At 46.3% G+C, this 18,812-nt stretch overlaps 1 protein-coding gene across 1 annotated transcript; it reads right to left on the bottom strand.

Moving 5' to 3' along the window:
* Nucleotides 1-1,379: 1,379 nt before the first annotated feature.
* On the bottom strand, nt 1,380-18,458 carry LOC141272168 (gastrula zinc finger protein XlCGF66.1-like). The gene is made up of 6 exons (XM_073682547.1): nt 18,377-18,458; nt 5,326-5,404; nt 4,755-4,934; nt 4,548-4,671; nt 3,881-3,946; nt 1,380-2,538 (listed from the first exon to the last, which is right to left on the bottom strand). Exons 2-6 carry the CDS (start codon nt 5,401-5,403, stop codon nt 1,598-1,600), a joined length of 1,389 nt encoding a protein of 462 aa, XP_073538648.1. The 5' UTR covers nt 5,404; nt 18,377-18,458; the 3' UTR covers nt 1,380-1,597.
* Between the last annotated feature and the right edge of the window lie 354 nt (nt 18,459-18,812).

Below are 18,812 nucleotides of genomic sequence, written 5' to 3'. Positions count from 1 at the left end.
GGTGCAATTCGATGCTTCGTCTCATTGCACTTAAACAGCAAATAGGTTCGTCTGCACCTGCCCTAAATCTCATAAATTCCTTGAGGTGGTCAGTATGCAAATAGCCTCTTCAGAGAGTAAGGGCCCCGTCACACTAAGCGATGCAGCAGCGATCCCGACAACGATACGACCTGTCAGGGATCGTTGCTGCATCGCTAATACATCGCTGGTGAGCTGTCAAACAGGCAGGCTCACCAGCGATCAGGGGAGCAGCGATATCGTGGAAAGAATCGTTCCACGATGTCCTGCTCCCGTTACCAGCCTGCTGCAAGCAGGAGCAGGCTGGTAACTATGGTAAACATCGCGTTACTAAGTGCGCGTGTGCCCCTAGTAACCCGCTGTTTACCATGGATACCACTCTGCTACGGAGCGCGGGAGCCTCCGCTTACCGTAGCAGAGTGGTATCCATGGTAAACAGTGGGTTACTAAGTGCGCGCGTGCCCCTAGTAACCCGATGTTTACCATAGTTACCAGCCAGATCGTTGGTCCCGCTGGTCACACACAGCGATGTGTGCTGGCCAGCGGGAGGCCAACGACCAAAAAATGGTCCAGGACACTTTGCAGCGATCAGCGACCTCACAGCAGGGGCCTGATCGTTGCAAAGTGTCACACACAGCGACTTCGCTGGTGAGTCACCAAAACCGTGACTCAGCAGCGATATCGCTAGCGATATCGCTATGTGAGACGGGGGCTTAAGAGGACTTGATCTCTGATGTCACCTATTGGATACAGCAATCCTACAAGTCAATATTGACTCTTTAACGAGTCTTGTCACATAACTTAGGATAAATGCCTAACCAGAGTCTCAATATGGAGACATGTTTCGGGGCGCTGCCCCTCCTCAGTGCAAAGCATGAGATCTGATTTGGCTAGGTGAGAGGGCTCTGACTGGGGTCTACGGGGGAACTTTTCTCCTTGAGGAGAGCGGAAAGCCAGCGTAAGGAGACTTATAGGCCATGCAATGCTCCTCGGTGAAGGGAATTCGAGGTAGTCCGATCAGCAGTACCAGCGACCCATGAGATACACCTCTTGTGTCATCTTAATGAGGCTTACAGTAAGTACAAGTCACGCTTCTATATTGCTCCTCTAGATTCTTTGCCGAGTACATAAAATCATAGCAATGAGATGCTTGGATCCGTGTGATAAAAAGATCATTTCTAAAAACAGAAACTGTTTTAAAACTTTTTTTTTCACAAAGTCATGCAATTTATGTACAATTTGCCAATCAGCTCTCTCGCTCAACTCCACAGATTCTGAGGCAATATCTTAAAAAAAATTAAAGGATGAAGAAAGAGCCCAAATACAAGCCTTTAAGAGTAAAATCCAGCATTTATTGCAGATTGGTAGAATATTCTCAGCACAAGGTTGACATACAGGTGCGGTATCTGGATTCTATTTGCTACGTTTCTTAACAATCAATTCTCGTGTATGGAATAAGGATTTATTCTGAACGTAACGGTTGTATTTTCTTTCGCTACTTCTAAACGAAACGGCTACATCTAAAAGGTGAGTCTTTTAACGAACAATAAGAACTAAGTTTTTGTTAAAACACTTAACACTATAAACTACACGTAAACAGCTCATTCCCTATGTGAGTTCTTTGATGCCTAAGAAGATTTATTTTCTGGAAAAACCTGATCCCACATTCTGGGCATGAGTACGTCTTCTCCCCTGTGTGAATTTTTTGATGAGTAACAAGATTTGATTTCTGGCTAAAATATCTACCACATTCTGAACATAGATACGGCTTCTCCCCTGTGTGAGTTCTTTGATGGATCAAAAAATATGATTTGCTTATTAAACATTTCCCACATACTGGACATGAAAATGGTTTTGTTTTATGACTTCTTTTACGTTCAGTTAGAATCGACATTCGGCCAAAATGTCTTCCACGTTCAGGAGATGTAATAGACTTAGCTCTTGTGTGAGTTTCTTGATGTTTAACCAGAAGTGATTTGTGGGTAAAACATTTGCCACATTGTGAACATGAATACGGCTTCTCCCGTCTGTGAATTCGTTTATGTCTATCGAGAGCCGATTTCCACCTAAAACATTTCTCGCATTGTGGACATGAATACGGCTTCTCCCCTGTGTGAATTTGTGTATGGCTAATAAGAGCCGATTTCCACTTAAAACATTTCCCACATTCTGGACATGAATATGGCTTCTTTTCTAAGTGAGTTTTCCGATGACTAATAAGACCTGCTTTTGTGATCAAACATTTGTTGCATTCTGGACACGTAAATGGCTTCTTCTCTGTCTGAGCTCTTTCCTGTTGAATACCCCTTATTATGGGACTTATATTATGTTCAACCATTGGCTGTGAATCAGGAGACAGGACCTGTGTAGAAGGATCAAATGACCAGTCTTGGATATGAAGGGCTGATTGTATATTTGAGATAATGGGAACGTCTTCATATGTAAATTGTGTGACACCATAATCATCAGCGTTAAAATCTGAAGACAGCCAATGTTCCTCTGACTTCACAGGACAATAATCTGCCAAATAAAAAATCATTTTATTCTTCTTAAAGAATATAACATTCATAAAAGTTATTAAAGTTTCATCTTCCAGAGCGCCGGTCACGTATCTTTTTAAGTAAAATGCGCTTTTGCACAGTGAGGTCAGAGGAGGGGATCTGCATAGTAGGTCAGAGGAGGGGAGGAGCTGCACGGTAGGTCAGAGGGGAGGAGCTGCACGGTAGGTCAAAGGGGAAGAGCTCCGTGGTAGGTCAGAGGGGAGGAGCAGCATGATAGGTCAGAGGGGAGGAGCTACATGGTAGGTCAGAGGGGGAGGAGCAGCACAGTAGGTCAGAGGGGGGGGCTGCATTATAGATCAAAGGGGAGGAGCTACAAGATAGGTCAGAGGGGGAGAAACTGCATTATAGATCAGAGGGGAGGAGCAGCACGATAGGTCAGAGGGGTGAAGCCGCACGATAGGTCAGAGAGGAGGAGCTGCACGATAGGTCAGAGGGGTGGAGCTGCATGGTAGGTCAGAGGGGGAGGAGCTGCACGATAGGTCAGAGGGGTGGAGCTGCATGGTAGGTCAGATGGGGAGGAGCTGCATGATAGGTCAGAGGGGAGGAGCTGCATGGTAGGTCAGGGGGAGGAGCTGCATTATAGATCAGAGGGGAGGAGGTGCATTGTAGGTCAGAGGGGAGAAGCTGCATTATAGATCAGAGGGGAGGAGCTGCATGATAGCTCAGAGGGGTGGAGCCGCATTGTAAGTCAGAGGGGAGGAGCTGCATGTTAGGCCAGAGGGGATGAGCTTCATGGTAGGTCAGAGGGGTGAAGCTGCATGATAGGTTAGATGGGTGGAGCCGCATTGTAAGTCAGAGGGGAGGAGCTGCATGATAGGTCAGAGGAGTGGAGTTGCATGGTCATGTAGTCAGCAGCCATGGTTGCTGATTATGGCAGGTTCTGTCTAATGTATAAGGGCAGTCATAGCTTTTAAGGTTAATTGTAGACATAAGACCATCATGTTTTACTTATAACCTAACATGTTGAACTAGAGGAGGGCAAAAAGAGCACGAGGCAGATGACAATTACCCAATATTAGTGGAAATATTCCGTCCAGACTAGTTCCTCGAATCAAAGACCCATCACAGCATTTAGTAGCCATAACCTGTCATATAAAGTCATACAAGAAAGGTGTCCAGGCCTCCTGGAATTAGCAATTAGTGAATCACTGGTAAAGTCAGGCCCCTGTCTACATGTTGTTTAGTCCAGAGAACTAACAAAGTGTAAAAAAATGCTAAAAAATATATAAAAATTTGAATGACTCCTTTTCCTCAGTTATCAAAAACAAAATGTAAAAAATAGAGAAAAAGTTCATACGTACTTGGCATCAAGGAGTCAGTAAAAGTCCAATCTATGATACAAGATGAAGTAACCTGATTTGTTAATCCTGTATAGAGGGGAAAAAAAAAGTCAAAATTAAGGTTTTTCGATTGTGGCAACATCACAAAAACAGCAACAAAAACAGCAGTGATGTAAACATTGTATGTAGCACATAACAGTATAAGCAAAAACAACTCGCCACAAAAAAAATTACAGCTTATATATTTTTTTATTTACAAAGTTTTTTTAATCCAATAAAATAGTAAAAAAAGAAAACTATATATGTTTGGGATCGACACAATCATAATAAATTGGAGAATGGTTTGGTTGGGTCATAAAATAAAAACCAAAAAAACAATGGTGGGAATGTTGGATTTTTATTTTTTTTTAAACCACTTTTTTTTTTTTGCCATTTTCCCATAATCTATATGAAGTAAATCTCACAAATATCACACTATCGTACCTAGTTATGGCTATTTGCAAATGAAAGTGACAATAGAACTATAGAGGAACAAGACGACCCCCAAAAAGGGCACGGTGCGGGTGGTGGCCACAGACAATTCCTGTACGATTCTCCTTCCTGACTGATAACCACACAAAAATAAAAGATATACAGATTATATAACTGAGTATAACCAAAATAATCTGTATTCAGTCCTGTCTATTACCTGGTGATGTGCGGGGCCGGTGCTCCTCCATCATCACCTCCTTGTACCGATCCTTGTGTCCTTCTAGATACTCCCACTCCTCCATGGAGAAATAGACGGTGACGTCCTGACACCTTATAGGAACCTGACACACACAATGATGCCGTCATCACCCAGAATCCCCCAGTGCCGTCCTGTATAATGTCCCAGCATTCCCAGCAGTGTCACCTCTCCAGTCAGCAGCTCAATCATCTTGTTGGTGAGTTCTAGGATCTTCTGGTCATTGATGTCCTCATGTATCCGGGGGTGAGGTGGAGGCCCCGGGATTGGGCTCAGGGTTCCTCCCCGTCCTTCAGACACAGGGGCCTGACAGCGATCACTAGAGGTCTTCTTCACTACTGTGTAATCCTGAGTGTGGAGACATTAATAATCACTACAGACATTTCCAGAGTCCATCACCTCTCCCGTCCTATCACCTGTTATTCCCATAGATAATGATGTCATGTGATGACATCAGAACCTCTCACCTCTCCGGTCATATCACCTGTTATTCCCATAGATAATGATGCCATGTGATGACATCAGAACCTCTCACCTCTCCGGTCATATCACCTGTTATTCCCATAGATAATGATGTCATGTGATGACATCAGAACCTCTCACCTCTCCGGTCATATCACCTGTTATTCCCATAGATAATGATGTCATGTGATGACATCAGAACCTCTCACCTCTCCGGTCATATCACCTGTTATTCCCATAGATAATGATTTAATTTGATGACATCAGAGCCTCTCACCTTTCCGGTAAGCTGAAATATTATCTCTAGGGCGAGGTTTAATATCTTCTCCGCCATCTTAGTGTCGTCCCTCTTCATTCTGAATAGAAAGAAAATGAGAAAAGTAAAAATGACACAAAATACCAAAAGAATGATATTTAGTAGACATAATATGAGGAAATATTTGAGGAGATGTCGATGCAGACGTCATGTTCTCTCTGGATTGTCGAGTTTGACCCCTTCCTGTTGGGTGATGTAACAGAGGGTCCTATGGAGGATGCGCATGTCTCGGGTGGGCTCAGGAGCCCCTGACGTCCCAATGTTGTTGTGTTTTTGACTCTCACATGTTGATGTCATCGTGTTTGCAGTGCAGATAATGTACATCAGACTCCCCAGAGATGTGGATAATATCTGTATTGAGTGAATGGAATCACTCGGCTCCGCTAACCAAAAAGTGCAGTCACTTAGGGATCCCTATAAAATATGTGGTCACAAGTGGGTGTGCACGAGGCGGAAACTCATCACCGGAGGGTTCTTGTAATCAGTTTTGCTTATGCCTGCACTGAGGGTTTTTTTTCATGCCAAATTTGAAGGGTTCTCCGATGAGAACAAGTTGTGGTACTGATTGGTGGAGTTCGACCATAAGGACGCACAATGATCAACGGATTGGGGAATTTTTATAAACTGAAGCAGCAGATCAGATGCTGGACCCCTGCTCCATTCACTTTCTATGGGGCTGCTGGAAAAACACAGCCAGGTAGTGTCACGCAAGGTGTGGGAAAGACTAAGTGCAACACAAAGGGAAGAGGGAAAGGGAGCCCAGACTCTAGGGAAAGGGGGGAGTGGAGACCTCCTAGGTTGATATAGTGTCACCATGTCTCCACTAACGTCCCTATATTGGTTCTTCACCAATCGCTGCACGTGTACCTCGCCCTGTCTTTCCCTGGCGTTAGGCTCAGGCTAGGGAAGGGAGGGGGATGAGCACTAGTCGATCCCCATTGAACACTAAAGACAACAAGAGGGGACAAACAAGGGGAAAACGCTTAGCTTTAGTCGACTCCAAACAAATGCGTACACATCCTCTAGCACCAGAGAAGAAGTACTGCTCTTGCTCAAGCCTTCACAAGGAGTAATGAATATCGCCGGCACCTCCCTCTGACACACAGTAGGTATTTATACACCCAGGCCAGGGTGTTAATTAGCCAGAGGAAGGTAGCCGCTGGGTCCTAGAGATACAGCTACTAAGAAGTTGTCTGTAATGCCAAACAAAGAGATCTCCTGCAACCAACTGCAGGGTGACTATCTGTCACTTCTGACATACCCGTGACAGTAACCCACCCCCCTCTACGAGTGGCCTCTGAACACTCAGGACTGGGTTTCTGAGAATAAGAGGTGTGAAATGAACCAACCAACCTGGGAGCGTTCACCTCTGATGCTGAAACCCACATCCTCTCCTCTGGACCATAGCCCTTCCAGTGCACAAAGTATTGTAGAGAACGGCGTTGGAGATGACAATCTACAATCCTCGAAATCTGGAACTCCAGATTACCATCAACCATTAGTGGGGGCGGTGGTAGAGGTGAGGACTCAAGGGGTTCCACATACTTTTTGAGTAAGGACCTGTGGAACACATTGTAGACCTTAAGGGCCTGATGAAGTTCAAGACAAAACGCTGCTGAGTTAATGACGGCGGTTATTTTATAGGGACCAATAAACCTAGGTCCTAGCTTAAAAGAAGGAACTTTCAATCCTATATTTCTGATAGACAATCACACAAAGTCATTCACATTCAGGTCCGGACCTGGCAAGCGTTTTCTGTCAGCCATACGTTTATACCTGTCTCCCATGATCTTTAAATTACTCAGAACAGCCTGCCCTGCATAACCAAGGAGAGCGACGAAGCAAACCGTTCCTCCTCAGGAACTCCTGAAGCTCCTCCCCCACTAAAGGTACCAAACTGTGAACCGTATGCACCGAAGAACGGTGACCTACAAGTGGATTCTTGATGATGATTAATAATGGCAAATTCTGCCAGCGGTAAGTAGGATGCCCAATCCTCCTGATTTTCAGAGACGAAACACCTGAGGTAGGTCTCCAAATTCTGATTGACATGCTTGGTCTGTCCTTTCGACTGAGAGTGGAAGGCAGAGGAAAAGGACAGCTGCACCCCCAGTCGAGAACAGAATGCCTTCCAGAATTTGGAAACAAACTGGATCTCCCGATTTGACACCACATCGGAGGGAACCCCGTGAAGCTTCACAATCTCATTTATGAACACCTGAGTAAGAGTCTTGGCATTTGGAAGTGCAGGTAATGCGATGAAGTGAACCATTTTACTCAACCTATCTACTACCACCAAAACCACCGTTTTGCCTGCAGAAACCGGTAGGTCAGTAATAAAATCCATGGACAAGTGTGTCCATGGCCTACTAGGGATAGGTTTCGGAAGAAGAGTACTAGACGGACGGGTATGCGAAACCTTAGAATGCGCACAAATACTACAAGCAGCTACGTGTTCAATCACATCCCGATGCAACCGTGGCCACCAAAAACGAAGAGAGGGAAGGTCCGTGGTTGCCTTACCACCTGGATGCCCAGCAAGCACAGAGTTATGATGTTTCTTAATTACTTTGCGGCGCAGATTAGATGGTACAAATATCCTTCCTGAAGGGCAGGAGGCAGGGGCGTCCAACTGAGCCTCCAACAACACACCCTCCAGTTCAGGAAACATTGCCGAAATGACTACTCCTTTCTGTAAAATCGGGGCAGGGTTCTCATGGTCACCACCACCAGGGAAGCTCCGGGACAAAGCATCAGTCTTGACATTTTTGACCCCTGGACGGAAAGTGGCAACAAAATTGAACCTAGTAAAAAACAGGGACCATCAGGCTTGCCTAGGGTTGAGATGTTTAGCTGACTGGAGATATGACAGGTTCTTATGGTCAGTAATTACCGTAATAGGATGGACAGCCCCCTCAAACCAATGTCGCCATTCTTCGAAAGCCAATTTGATCGCCAAAAGTTCACTATTATCCACGTCATAATTTCTCTCAGCAGAAGACTTTTTTTTTAGAAAAGAAGGCGCATGGACGCTATTTACCAGGGGACGGACCCTGAGACAATATAGCCCCAACCCCAACATCCGACGCATCAACCTCCACAATAAAGGGTTGGGAAACATCGGGTTGACTGAGTATAGGTGCAGTGGCAAAATAATTCTTTAAGGAAGAAAAAGCCTGGAGGGAAGTATCCGACCATTGGTAAAAATCAGTCCCCTTCTTAGTTATATCAGTCATATCCGAAAACCGGAAGATGACAAGTACCCCAAAAACTGCACCTCCTGAACAGCGAAAACACATTTTTCCAGTTTGGCATAGAGTTTGTTATCCCTTAATATCTGGAGCACCAGCTTAACATGCCCCTGATGTGTCTCAAACTCAGGTGAGTAAACCAAAATATCGTCCAGATAGACCACCACAAACCTTCCCACCAAATGATGGAAAATATAATTTATGAAATGCTGGAATACCACAGGTGCATTGGTCAAACCAAAAGTCATAACCAGACTCTCAAAATGTCCTTCTGCGGTATTGAACGCTGTCTGGACTTCGGTAGTTTAGATAGTCATATGCACGATGAGGAGGCAAATCCTGACACCCCTTTCAGAAAAAATGTCCTCAAAACTAGACAGAAAAGCAGGTAATATTTCCGTAGAGACAGTAGCAAGGGAAATATCTAAACAGTTCTCATGGCAGTAATCTCTCCATTCAATAATCTCCTCGGCTTGCCAATCCACCAACGGATTATGTTTAACAAGCCAAGGAATACCCAAAACAATAGGCGTGGGATGATTGTCCAGTACATAGCAAGGAATTATTTTACAATGAACTGACCCCACCCTCAGTTTTACATTATTTACAATTTGAGTAAATGCTTTCTGTGCAAATGGCGCCGAGTCAATAGCGAAGATGGGAATAGGTTAGCTAAAGTACAGCAAGCAAGACTATGAGTTTTCACAAACTCAGCATCAATCATGCTGACTCCGGCTCCACTGTCAACAAACACAGAAATTTTCTCGGTTTTGCTCTCTAGCGCCACCTCTGCTGTCAGAACAAAGTGGGAACTGCAGATTGGCAACAAATGCACCCCTTGTTTATCCAACTCCAGACTACCAAAAGTTAATCGACTCTCCTTTTGTTTAGGAATTGAAGGACAGGTCCCAACAAAATGTCCCTTTTTCCCACAAAAAGAACATACGCCTTTTTGCGAATCTCTGGGGAAATGTATGATGCAGAGACAAACCCTAACTGCATGGGTTCATCCACTTCCCCCAGTACTGGTTCACCCCCAGACCGCTCCCCGGCAGAGGTACACAAACCTGACAAGAAGTCCCCGGAGAAGGTGTTCTCACCCGTCTATCCTAAAGGCGTTTTTCAAGACGTATCGCCAATGACATGGCAGCCTCCAAGGACTGAGGGGTTTCATATACTGCCAAGGCATCTTTCAACCATTCAGTAAGCCCCTCAAAAAACTGACTTCCAAGGGCTGAGTAATTCTATTTGGAATCCGTCGCCCATCTACGTAATTCCGAACTGTACGTTTCCACTGACCGATTCCCCTGATGAAGGCGACGTAGCCTAGACTCAGCTAAGACGACTTGGTCAGAGTCATCATAGATGAGGGCCAGAGCCCCGAAAAACCCCTCCACAGACTGGAGACAAACCGAGTCCTGCGGTAAAGAAAATGCCCACGACTGAGGATCTCCCTGCAATAGAGAGATCACAATACCAACCCGCTGCTTCTCATTTCCGGAGTAGTAAGGACGAAGTTTAAAATACAGTTTGCAGGCTACCTTGAAAACAAAAAACTTGTCCCTACCTCCTGAAAACCTGTCCGGGAGGGCAACCTTGGGTTCAGGCTGGACAGGCCTACCGGCAGAGACCTCCACATTGGCGACCTGTAGCTGCTCATGCTGCTGCTGAACCTCACAGCGGAGGTCACTCACCTTCAGAAACAGCAGAACTGCTCTGCGAGCTCCGCAACTGAACCCATACCAAAGGAGAAAGAGAAAAAAAAGGTCCACGCCGAAAAACACACAGAGAAAAAACAAAACAAAGTGTCAGTTGTTTTTTTTCCCCTTTTCAAAATGTGCTTGGCCGGCTATGTCACGCCAGGTGTGGGAAAGACTAAGTGCAACACAAAGGGAAGAGGGAAAGTGAGCCTAGACTTTAGGGAAAGGGAGGAGTGGAGACCTCGTAGGTTGATCTAGTGTCATCATGTCTCCACTAACGTCCCTATAACGGTTCTTCACCAATCGCCGCATGCGTTCCTTGCCGTCTTTCTCTGGCGTTAGGCTCAGGCTAGGGAAGGGAGGGGATGAGCACTAGTTGATCCCCATTGAACACTACAGACAACAAGAAGGGACAAACAAGGGAAAAACGCTTAGCTTTAGTCGACTCCAGACAAATGCGCACACATCCTCTAGCACCAGAGAGGAAGAAGTACTGCTCTTGCTCAAACCTTCACAAGGAGTAATGAATATCGTCGGCACATCCCTCTAGCACACAGCAGGTATTTATACACCCAGGCCAGGATTTTAATTAGCCAGAGGAAGGTAGCCGCTGGGTCCTAGTGATACAGCTACTAAGAAGTTGACTGTAATGCTAAACATAGAGATCTCCTGCAACCAACTGTGTTACGGATCCGGGTGGTGGAACCTCTGTGCCGCGGTGCAAGGAGGGACCCAGAGGGGCGTAACTAAGTATCAACTCAGACCGACCCTGGTCGTACGGCGGCTAACAACTCCGTGACCAGGGAGGGACCGAGCAGAGGGACCAGGTGCTACTCTGGGGACGACCTTGTAAGAGAGCAGGTGGCTCCCAGGGGTCAGATGACTGGGACTGACCGGTATAGCGGATGGGCACAGCAAGCAGGCAGAAGTCTCTGGGTTAGCTGACAGGTGGTCACGGCACGTGACGGCAGAGCAGGCTTACGTCTCTAGGTTAGCAGACAGGTGGTCATGGCAAGTGACGGCAGGAGCCTCCAGGTAGGCTATCAGGTGGTCATGGCAAGTGACAGCCAAGCAGGCTGAAGTCTCTTGGTTAGCAGGCAGGTGGTCACGGCAAGTGACGGCAGAGCCTCCAGGTAGGCTAGCAGGTAACAGGCAGGTAACAGGCGAGTGCTCCCAGGTGAGCAGGCTAGTAGGCCGGGCAGGTAGCAGGCAGGTACTTCCTGGTAAGCAGGCGGGCTTGCCCATAGACAGACTGGCGGGTAGAACGGAAGACAGACTGTCGGGCTCGAGAGTAGTCAGGCTGGCGGATTGGAACAGTAGTCAGGCTGGCAACTGGACCTGAGGGCTGAAGCAGAGGTAAGAATACTTGTGCAACAACTATTGCTCGGGCACCTCCATTTTGGAGGAGGAACCTTATATATGGGAGGTCCTCTGGCTAATGGCCGGGGACTCCTTAGGATGGCGCGCGCGGCCCCTTTAAGAGAGAGGGAGCGCGCGCGCGCCCTAAGTACAGTGCCCGGGAAGCTGCGCGCGCTGGCCGCAGCAGGAAGAGGAGCGCAGGAGGACGCCGCGCGGGGAGCGGGGAGGTGAGAGGAACGGTGTCTCTGCCTGGCAGGGAGCAGAGACGCCGATGCTACAAACTGCAGGGTGACTGTCACTTCTGACACACCCGTGACAGACAGAGAATGAAAGGCGCGGCGGTGGGCTACAGTGCACCGTGCCCATTCTGTTATAGATGGATCCCACCCATCAGTGAGTTATCACCTTCCCATTACCAGAGGCTGTGCGGGTGCGATGGCCGCTGGTTGTCAGCTGATTCTAACAGCTGACACCCAGTACTATGTGCCAGGAGAGGTCCCGCACCGCTCCCGGCACATTAACCTCCGAAATACTGTGATTGAAGTCGATCGCAGCATTTCCGGGGCAGGCAGAGGTAAGAGCGCCCCTCTTACCTTGGATCGAATTCCGTTGCGCTGTGTGCGTGGGGTCCCGATCATTGCCATGGTGACCCGATGTCGTCATGACGACATCCGGGTTACCAGGCATCAGGAAGTTAGATAGATCATGCGCAGTGCACGATCTAACTTGTGCCAGTGCAGAGCTAACAGCTTGCATAGCATGAGGATGCTGCTGCATCCCTATGCTATACAAGCGATCAGCCTGAAAAAAAATGAAAGTCCCATAGTGGGACAAAGTGTAAAAGTGAAAAAAAAGTGTAAGAAAGAGAAAAAAAAAATTAAAAATATTGAAAAAAAACGAAAAAATAATCCAAAAAATTTAAAATATACTGTACCTATAAATAAATATTATTCTGAAAAAAAACAAAACAATAAAAGTACACATATTTGGTATCGCCACGTCCGGAATGACCTGAAGAAGCAAAAAACGATGCTTTATCATCATACCGCCAAACAAAAAATGGAATAAAACGTGATCAAAAAGACGAATATAAATAAAAATGGTACTGCTGAAAACGTCATCTTGTCCCGCAAAAAAAAGGCGCCATACAGTTCCGCCAGCCGAAAAATAAAAAAATTATAGCTCTCAGAATAAAGCGATGCAAAAAAATTTTTTTTTTCTATAAAATAGTTTTTATTGTGTAAAAGAGCCAAAATTTAAAAAAGCGATATACAGTGGGGAAAAAAGTATTTTGCTAGCCACCAAATGCAAGTTCTCCCACTTAAAAAGATGAGAGAGTCCTGTAATTGACATCATAGGTCGACCTCAACTATGAGAGACAAAATGAGAAAACAAATCCTGAAATCACATTGTCTGATTTGGAAAGAATTTTTTTTCAAATTTTGGTGGAAAATAAGTATTTGGTCAATTACAAAAGTTCATCTAATACTTTGTTATATATCCTTTGTTGGCAAAGACAGAGGTCAAACGTTTTCTGTAAGTCTTCACAAGGTTGGCACACACTGTAGCTGGTATGTTGGCCCATTACTCCATGCAGATCTCCTCTAGAGCTGTGATGTTTTGGGGCTGTCGCTGGGCAATATGGACTTTCAACTCCCTCCAAAGGTTTTCTATAGGGTTTAGATCTGGAGACTGGCTAGGCCACTCCAGGACCTTGAAATGCTTCTTATGAAGCCACTCCTTCGTTGCCCTGGCGGTATTGCTTGGGATCATTGTCATGCTGAAAAACCCAGCCACGTTTCATCTTCAATGCCCTTGCTGAAGGAAGGAGGTTTGCACTCAAAAATCTCACGATACATGACCCAAAGCATGATGTTGCCACCCCCATGCTTCACAGTAGGTATGGTGTTCTGTGGATGCAACTCAGCATTCTTTCTCCTCCAAACACGACGAGTTGTGTTTCTACCAAACAGTTCTACTTTGGTTTCATCTGACCATTTGACATTCTCCCAATACTCTTCTGGATCATCCAAATGCTCTCTAGCAAACTTCAGACTAGCCCAGACATGTAATGGCTTAAGCAGGGGAACACATCTGGCACTGCAGGATCTGAGTCCCTGGCGGCGTAGTGTGTTACTGATGGTAGCCTGTGTAACGTTGGTCCCAGCTCTCTGCAGGTCATTCACTAGGTCCCCCCATGTGGTTCTGGGATTTTTGCTCATCGTTCTTGAGATCATTTTGACCCCACGGGGTGAGATCTTGTGTGGAGCCCCAGATCGATGAAGATGATCAGTGGTCTTGTATGTCTTCCATTTTCTAATTATTGCTCCCACAGTTGATTTCTTCACACCAAGCTGCTTGCCTATTGCAGATTCAGTCTTCCCAGCCTGGTGCAGGGCTACAATTTTGTTTCTGGTGTCCTTCGACAGCTCTTTGGTCTTCACCATAGTGGAGTTTGGAGTGTGACTGTTTGAGGTTGCAGACAGGCGTCTTTTATACTGATAACAAGTTCAAACAGGTGCCAGTCCTACAGGCAATGAGTGGAGGACAGAGGAGCCTCTTAAAGCAGAAGTTACAGGTCTGTGAGAGACAAAAATCTTGCCTGTTTGTAATTGACCAAATACTTATTTTCCACCAAAATTTGAAAAAATGTCTTTCCAAATCAGACAATGTGATTTTCAGGATTTGTTTTCTCATTTTGTCTCTCATAGTTGAGGTCGACCTATGATCTCAATTACATGGTGGCTGACTAAATACTTTTTTTCCCCCACTGTAAATGTGGTACCGCTGTAAACGTACTGACCCAAAGAATAAAAGTTTTCTTATCAATTTTACCACACGCTGAACATTATGTAAAAAAAATTTCAAAACAACAATTCCTGAATTGTTGACTTTCGTTTATTCTGTCTCCCAAAAATCGGAATAGAAAGCCTGAAAATGGTACCAATAAAAACGTCAACTTGTCCCGCAAAAAACAAGCCCTCACATGACTGTCGGCCGAAATATGGAAAAATGATTGCAAAAACTAGTCTTTTAGTGTGTGACAGCTGCCAAACAAAAACCCGATATGATTCTGGTATCTCTGTAATCGCACCGACCCGAAGAATAAAGTCGCCTAATCACTTATACCGCACGAGGAACGGCGTAAAAAGTAAACTCTCGGGTTAGGGTTGCGCTAGGGTTAGGGTTGTGATTTTTTCAAAATTAAAGAAAAAAAAAATGATGAGGATATGGCGACTAGTCTTGAGCGCAAGTGCTCACTACTTGAGTTTGCATCGGGTGCGCACCGAGTATCGCGGGTGCTCGAGTGACATGCTCAAGTCTCCGCCCCATATGTTTCACGGCTGTTATACAGCCAAAAAAACCATGCAGGGATTGCCTGCCATGCACGAGGGATCCCCGCATGTTTTTTTTGGGTGTCTAACAACCTTGAAACATGCGGGCGGGGACTTGAGCTTGTCACTTGAGCACCTGAGATACTTGGTGCATACCTGAGTCCCCGATGCAAACTCAAGTAGTGAGCACTTGCGCTCAAGACTAATGACAACTTATTCAATATGATGACCTAATGTTATCAAATTCTATGTCGTACCTCTGGGTTCAAAATGTTCGTTATACCCCTTGATAAAATCCTTGAGGGGTCTAATTTCCAAAATGGGGTCACTTGTGGGGGGTTTCCACTGTTTAGGCACATCAGGGGCTCCCCAAACGCGACATGGCGTCTGCTCTCGATTCCAGCCAATTTTGCGTTCAAAAAGTCACACAGTGCTCCTTCCCTTTAGAACCCTGACGTGCGCCCAAACAATGTATTTTCCCCACATATGGGGTATCGGCGTACTCAGGAGAAATTGCTCAACAGTTTTTGGGACCCCATTTTCTCCTCTTACCCTTGTAAAAATATAACATTTGGGGCTAAAATATCATTTTTGTGGAAAAAGTTATATATTTTTTTATTTTCACGGCTCTAAACTTCTGTGAAGCACCTGGGGGTTCAGGGTGCTCACCACACATCTATAGAAGTTCCTTGAGGGGTCTAGTTTCCAAAATGGGGTCACTTGTGGGGGGTTACCACTGTTTAGGCACATCAGGGGCTCCCCAAATGTGACATGGCGTCCGCTCTGGATTCCAGCCAATTTTCTGTTCAAAAAGTCACACAGTGCTCCTTACCTTCGAACCCTGCTGTGCGCCCAAACAGTGGTTTTCCCCCACATATTGGGTTTTGGCGTGCTCAGACGAAATTGCACAACAAATTTTGTGGTCCATTTTCTCCTGTTACCCTTGCAAAAATAAAAAAATTTGGGTCTAAAGTAATATTTTTGTGAAAAAAATTTAAATGGTCATTGGTTTTTTTCCACATTCCAAAAATTCCTGAATGTGGTTTTGAGCACCTTGAGGGGTGCAGTTTTTAGAATGGTGTCACTTTTGGGTATTTTCTGTTATAAAGGCCCCTCAAAGTCACTTAAAATGTGATGTGGTCCCTAAAAAAAATGGCTTTGTAAATTTTGTTGGAACAATGAGAAATGGAAATTCAAAGTTTGAAAATTGCAAAATTTTCAACATTTTTGCCAGATTTCCAACTTTTTCACAAAGTAACGCAAGTGATATCGAAGAAATTTTATCACTATCATGAAGTACAATATGTCACGAAAAAAACAGTCTCGGAATCAGGGGGATCCGTTGAAGCTCCAGAGTTATTACCTCATAAAGTGACAATTGTAAACATTGGCCCGGTCATTAATGTGCAAACCACCTTCGGGGTAAAGGGGTTAAAATAGGGAAAAATAAATGCAAATTGAAACGTGGCTGATATTTTTGGTAAAGTTACCCCTATCCTGAGGTGGGCGATCACAAGGTGCTGATGGGTTGCCATGATGGTTGGGGGTCTGCTGAAGACCCCCGTGCTTGTCGTTACAATCCTCCTGTGAAAGCCAGCCTGTAGCTGGTGTTCATATGAGACCGTGATTTTCACTCTACATAGTAGTGCTGTGGCATTGCTGTGTATAGCACAAGCAATCGGACAATCGGAGCATCAAGTCGCCTAAGGGGATTAACAAGTATAGGAGAAAGTAGAAAAAAAAGTTTTTAACAATATGAAAAAAAAATATTAAATATAAAAGTTAAAATCACCTCTATTAAAAATAAATAATAAAAAGAAATACACATTTTTGGGATCGCTGTATTTTAATATAAAATAAATAAATCTGATTGGTAAATGGTGTAACAAGAAAAAAAACACAAAAAAAAAAAACAACAAAATTACGTTTTTTTAGGTCGCCGCAACATTGCAATAAAATACAATAACAGGCGATCGAAACATCGGATCTACCCTAAAATGGTATCAATAAAAATGTCAACTGAGGGTGCAAAATATAAGCCCTCGCCGGCCCGACATCCCGAAAAATAGAGCCGCTACAAGTGTCAGAAAATGGTGGCACAAGAAATTTATTTTTTTTCAAATTTTGGAATTTTAAAATAAAAATAAACTCTACATGTTTGGTATCGACGCACTCGTACTGACCCGGAGAATCACAATAGCGGGTCAGCTTTACCGTACAGTGAAGATAGTAAATACAAAACCCAAAAACAACTGTGAAATTGCACTTTTTTTTTTTGCTATTTTGCTGCGTTTGGAATGTTTTTCCAGAGCATCACATGATAAAATAGATGGTGTCATTCAAAAGTACAACTCGTCCTGCAAAAAACAAGCCCTCATGGTGGTATGTTGAGGGAAAAATATAGAAGTTATGGCTCTGGGAAGAAGAAGAGGAAAAAAACGAAAGAGAACAAGCGCCTGGTCAGGAAGAGGTTAATAGTCTCAGGGATGGGACAGAGGCTGGGGGGCTCGGGACAGAGGCTGGGGGGAACCCGGGACAGAGGCTGGGGGGAACCCGGGACAGAGGCTGGGGGGAACCCGGGACAGAGGCTGGGGGGGGGGGGGGGGGGCCGGGACAGAGGCTGGGGGGGGGGGGGGGCCGGGACAGAGGCTGGGGGGCTCGGGACAGAGGCTGGGGGGAACCCGGGACAGAGGCTGGGGGGAACCCGGGACAGAGGATGGGGGGAACCCGGGACAGAGGATGGGGGGAACCCGGGACAGAGGCTGGGGGAACCCGGGACAGAGGCTGGGGGGAACCCGGGACAGAGGCTGGGGGGGGGGGGGGGGGGGGAGGGGGACCGGGACAGAGGCTGGGGGGGGGGGGCCCGGGACAGAGGCTGGGGGGGGGGGGGGGGGGCCCGGAACAGAGGCTGGGGGGGGGGGGGGGCCCGGAACAGAGGCTGGGGGGGGGGGGCCCGGGACAGAGGCTGGGGGGGGGGGGCTCGGGACAGAGGCTGGGGGGCCCTAGACCCCGGACCGCAGACCCCCCGATGATGTGAGCGCGATGCGTCCGGCTCCGTCCTCCATCAGTCTCCGCTTCCCTCAGAGCCGGAATCTCAGAAAGGAGAGGAGCAAAGAAGGAAAGTGTCCTCAGCCCCATCCAGACCCGGAGCATACAGAGAAGCTGCCGAGAAATCACTAAACTTCACAGAAAGTCACCGGTAACGTCATTATATAATAACCCAGAAGAGGAAGGTAACAAAGAAACAGCAGCAAACGGAAGCACAAACTCACAAAACGCCACAAAACTACTGTGTGATCTGTACCCAACAAGAAACGCAGAGACTGCCCGACACCAAGGGGTTAATCATCCCGAGAGCAAAACACACCTCCACCTGCAGAGCCGGCACCGCCGTGTGCTGCCAGGACCTGTGTGACGTCTTCGTCATGTGATCAGTCACATGATCAGGGGCGGAGCTCCAGGGTTCTCTGCTCAGTGTCTGCAGGACTCTGCTGTGCTGGATGATGTATAGTATTATAGAGGAGGACGGAGCAGAGCCGAGTGTGTAATGTGCGGAGCGGAGCCGAGTGTGTAATGTGCGGAGCAGAGCCGAGTGTGTAATGTGCGGAGCGGAGCCGAGTGTGTAATGTGCGGAGCGGAGCCGAGCGTGTAATGTGCGGAGCGGAGCCGAGTGTGTAATGTGCGGAGCGGAGCCGAGTGCGTAATGTGCGGAGCGGAGCCGAGTGTGTAATGTGCGGAGCGGAGCCGAGTGTGTAATGTGCGGAGCCGAGTGTGTAATGTGCGGAGCGGAGCCGAGTGTGTAA

The sequence above is a fragment of the Phyllobates terribilis genome, unplaced genomic scaffold (assembly GCF_046119375.1).
Source record: "Phyllobates terribilis strain yellow unplaced genomic scaffold, ASM4611937v1 Scaffold_1__5_contigs__length_1240528914, whole genome shotgun sequence".
Lineage (NCBI taxonomy): Eukaryota > Metazoa > Chordata > Amphibia > Anura > Dendrobatidae > Phyllobates > Phyllobates terribilis.
Note: the sequence above shows the minus strand (reverse complement) of the source record. Positions and strands in the feature narration are given on the sequence as shown.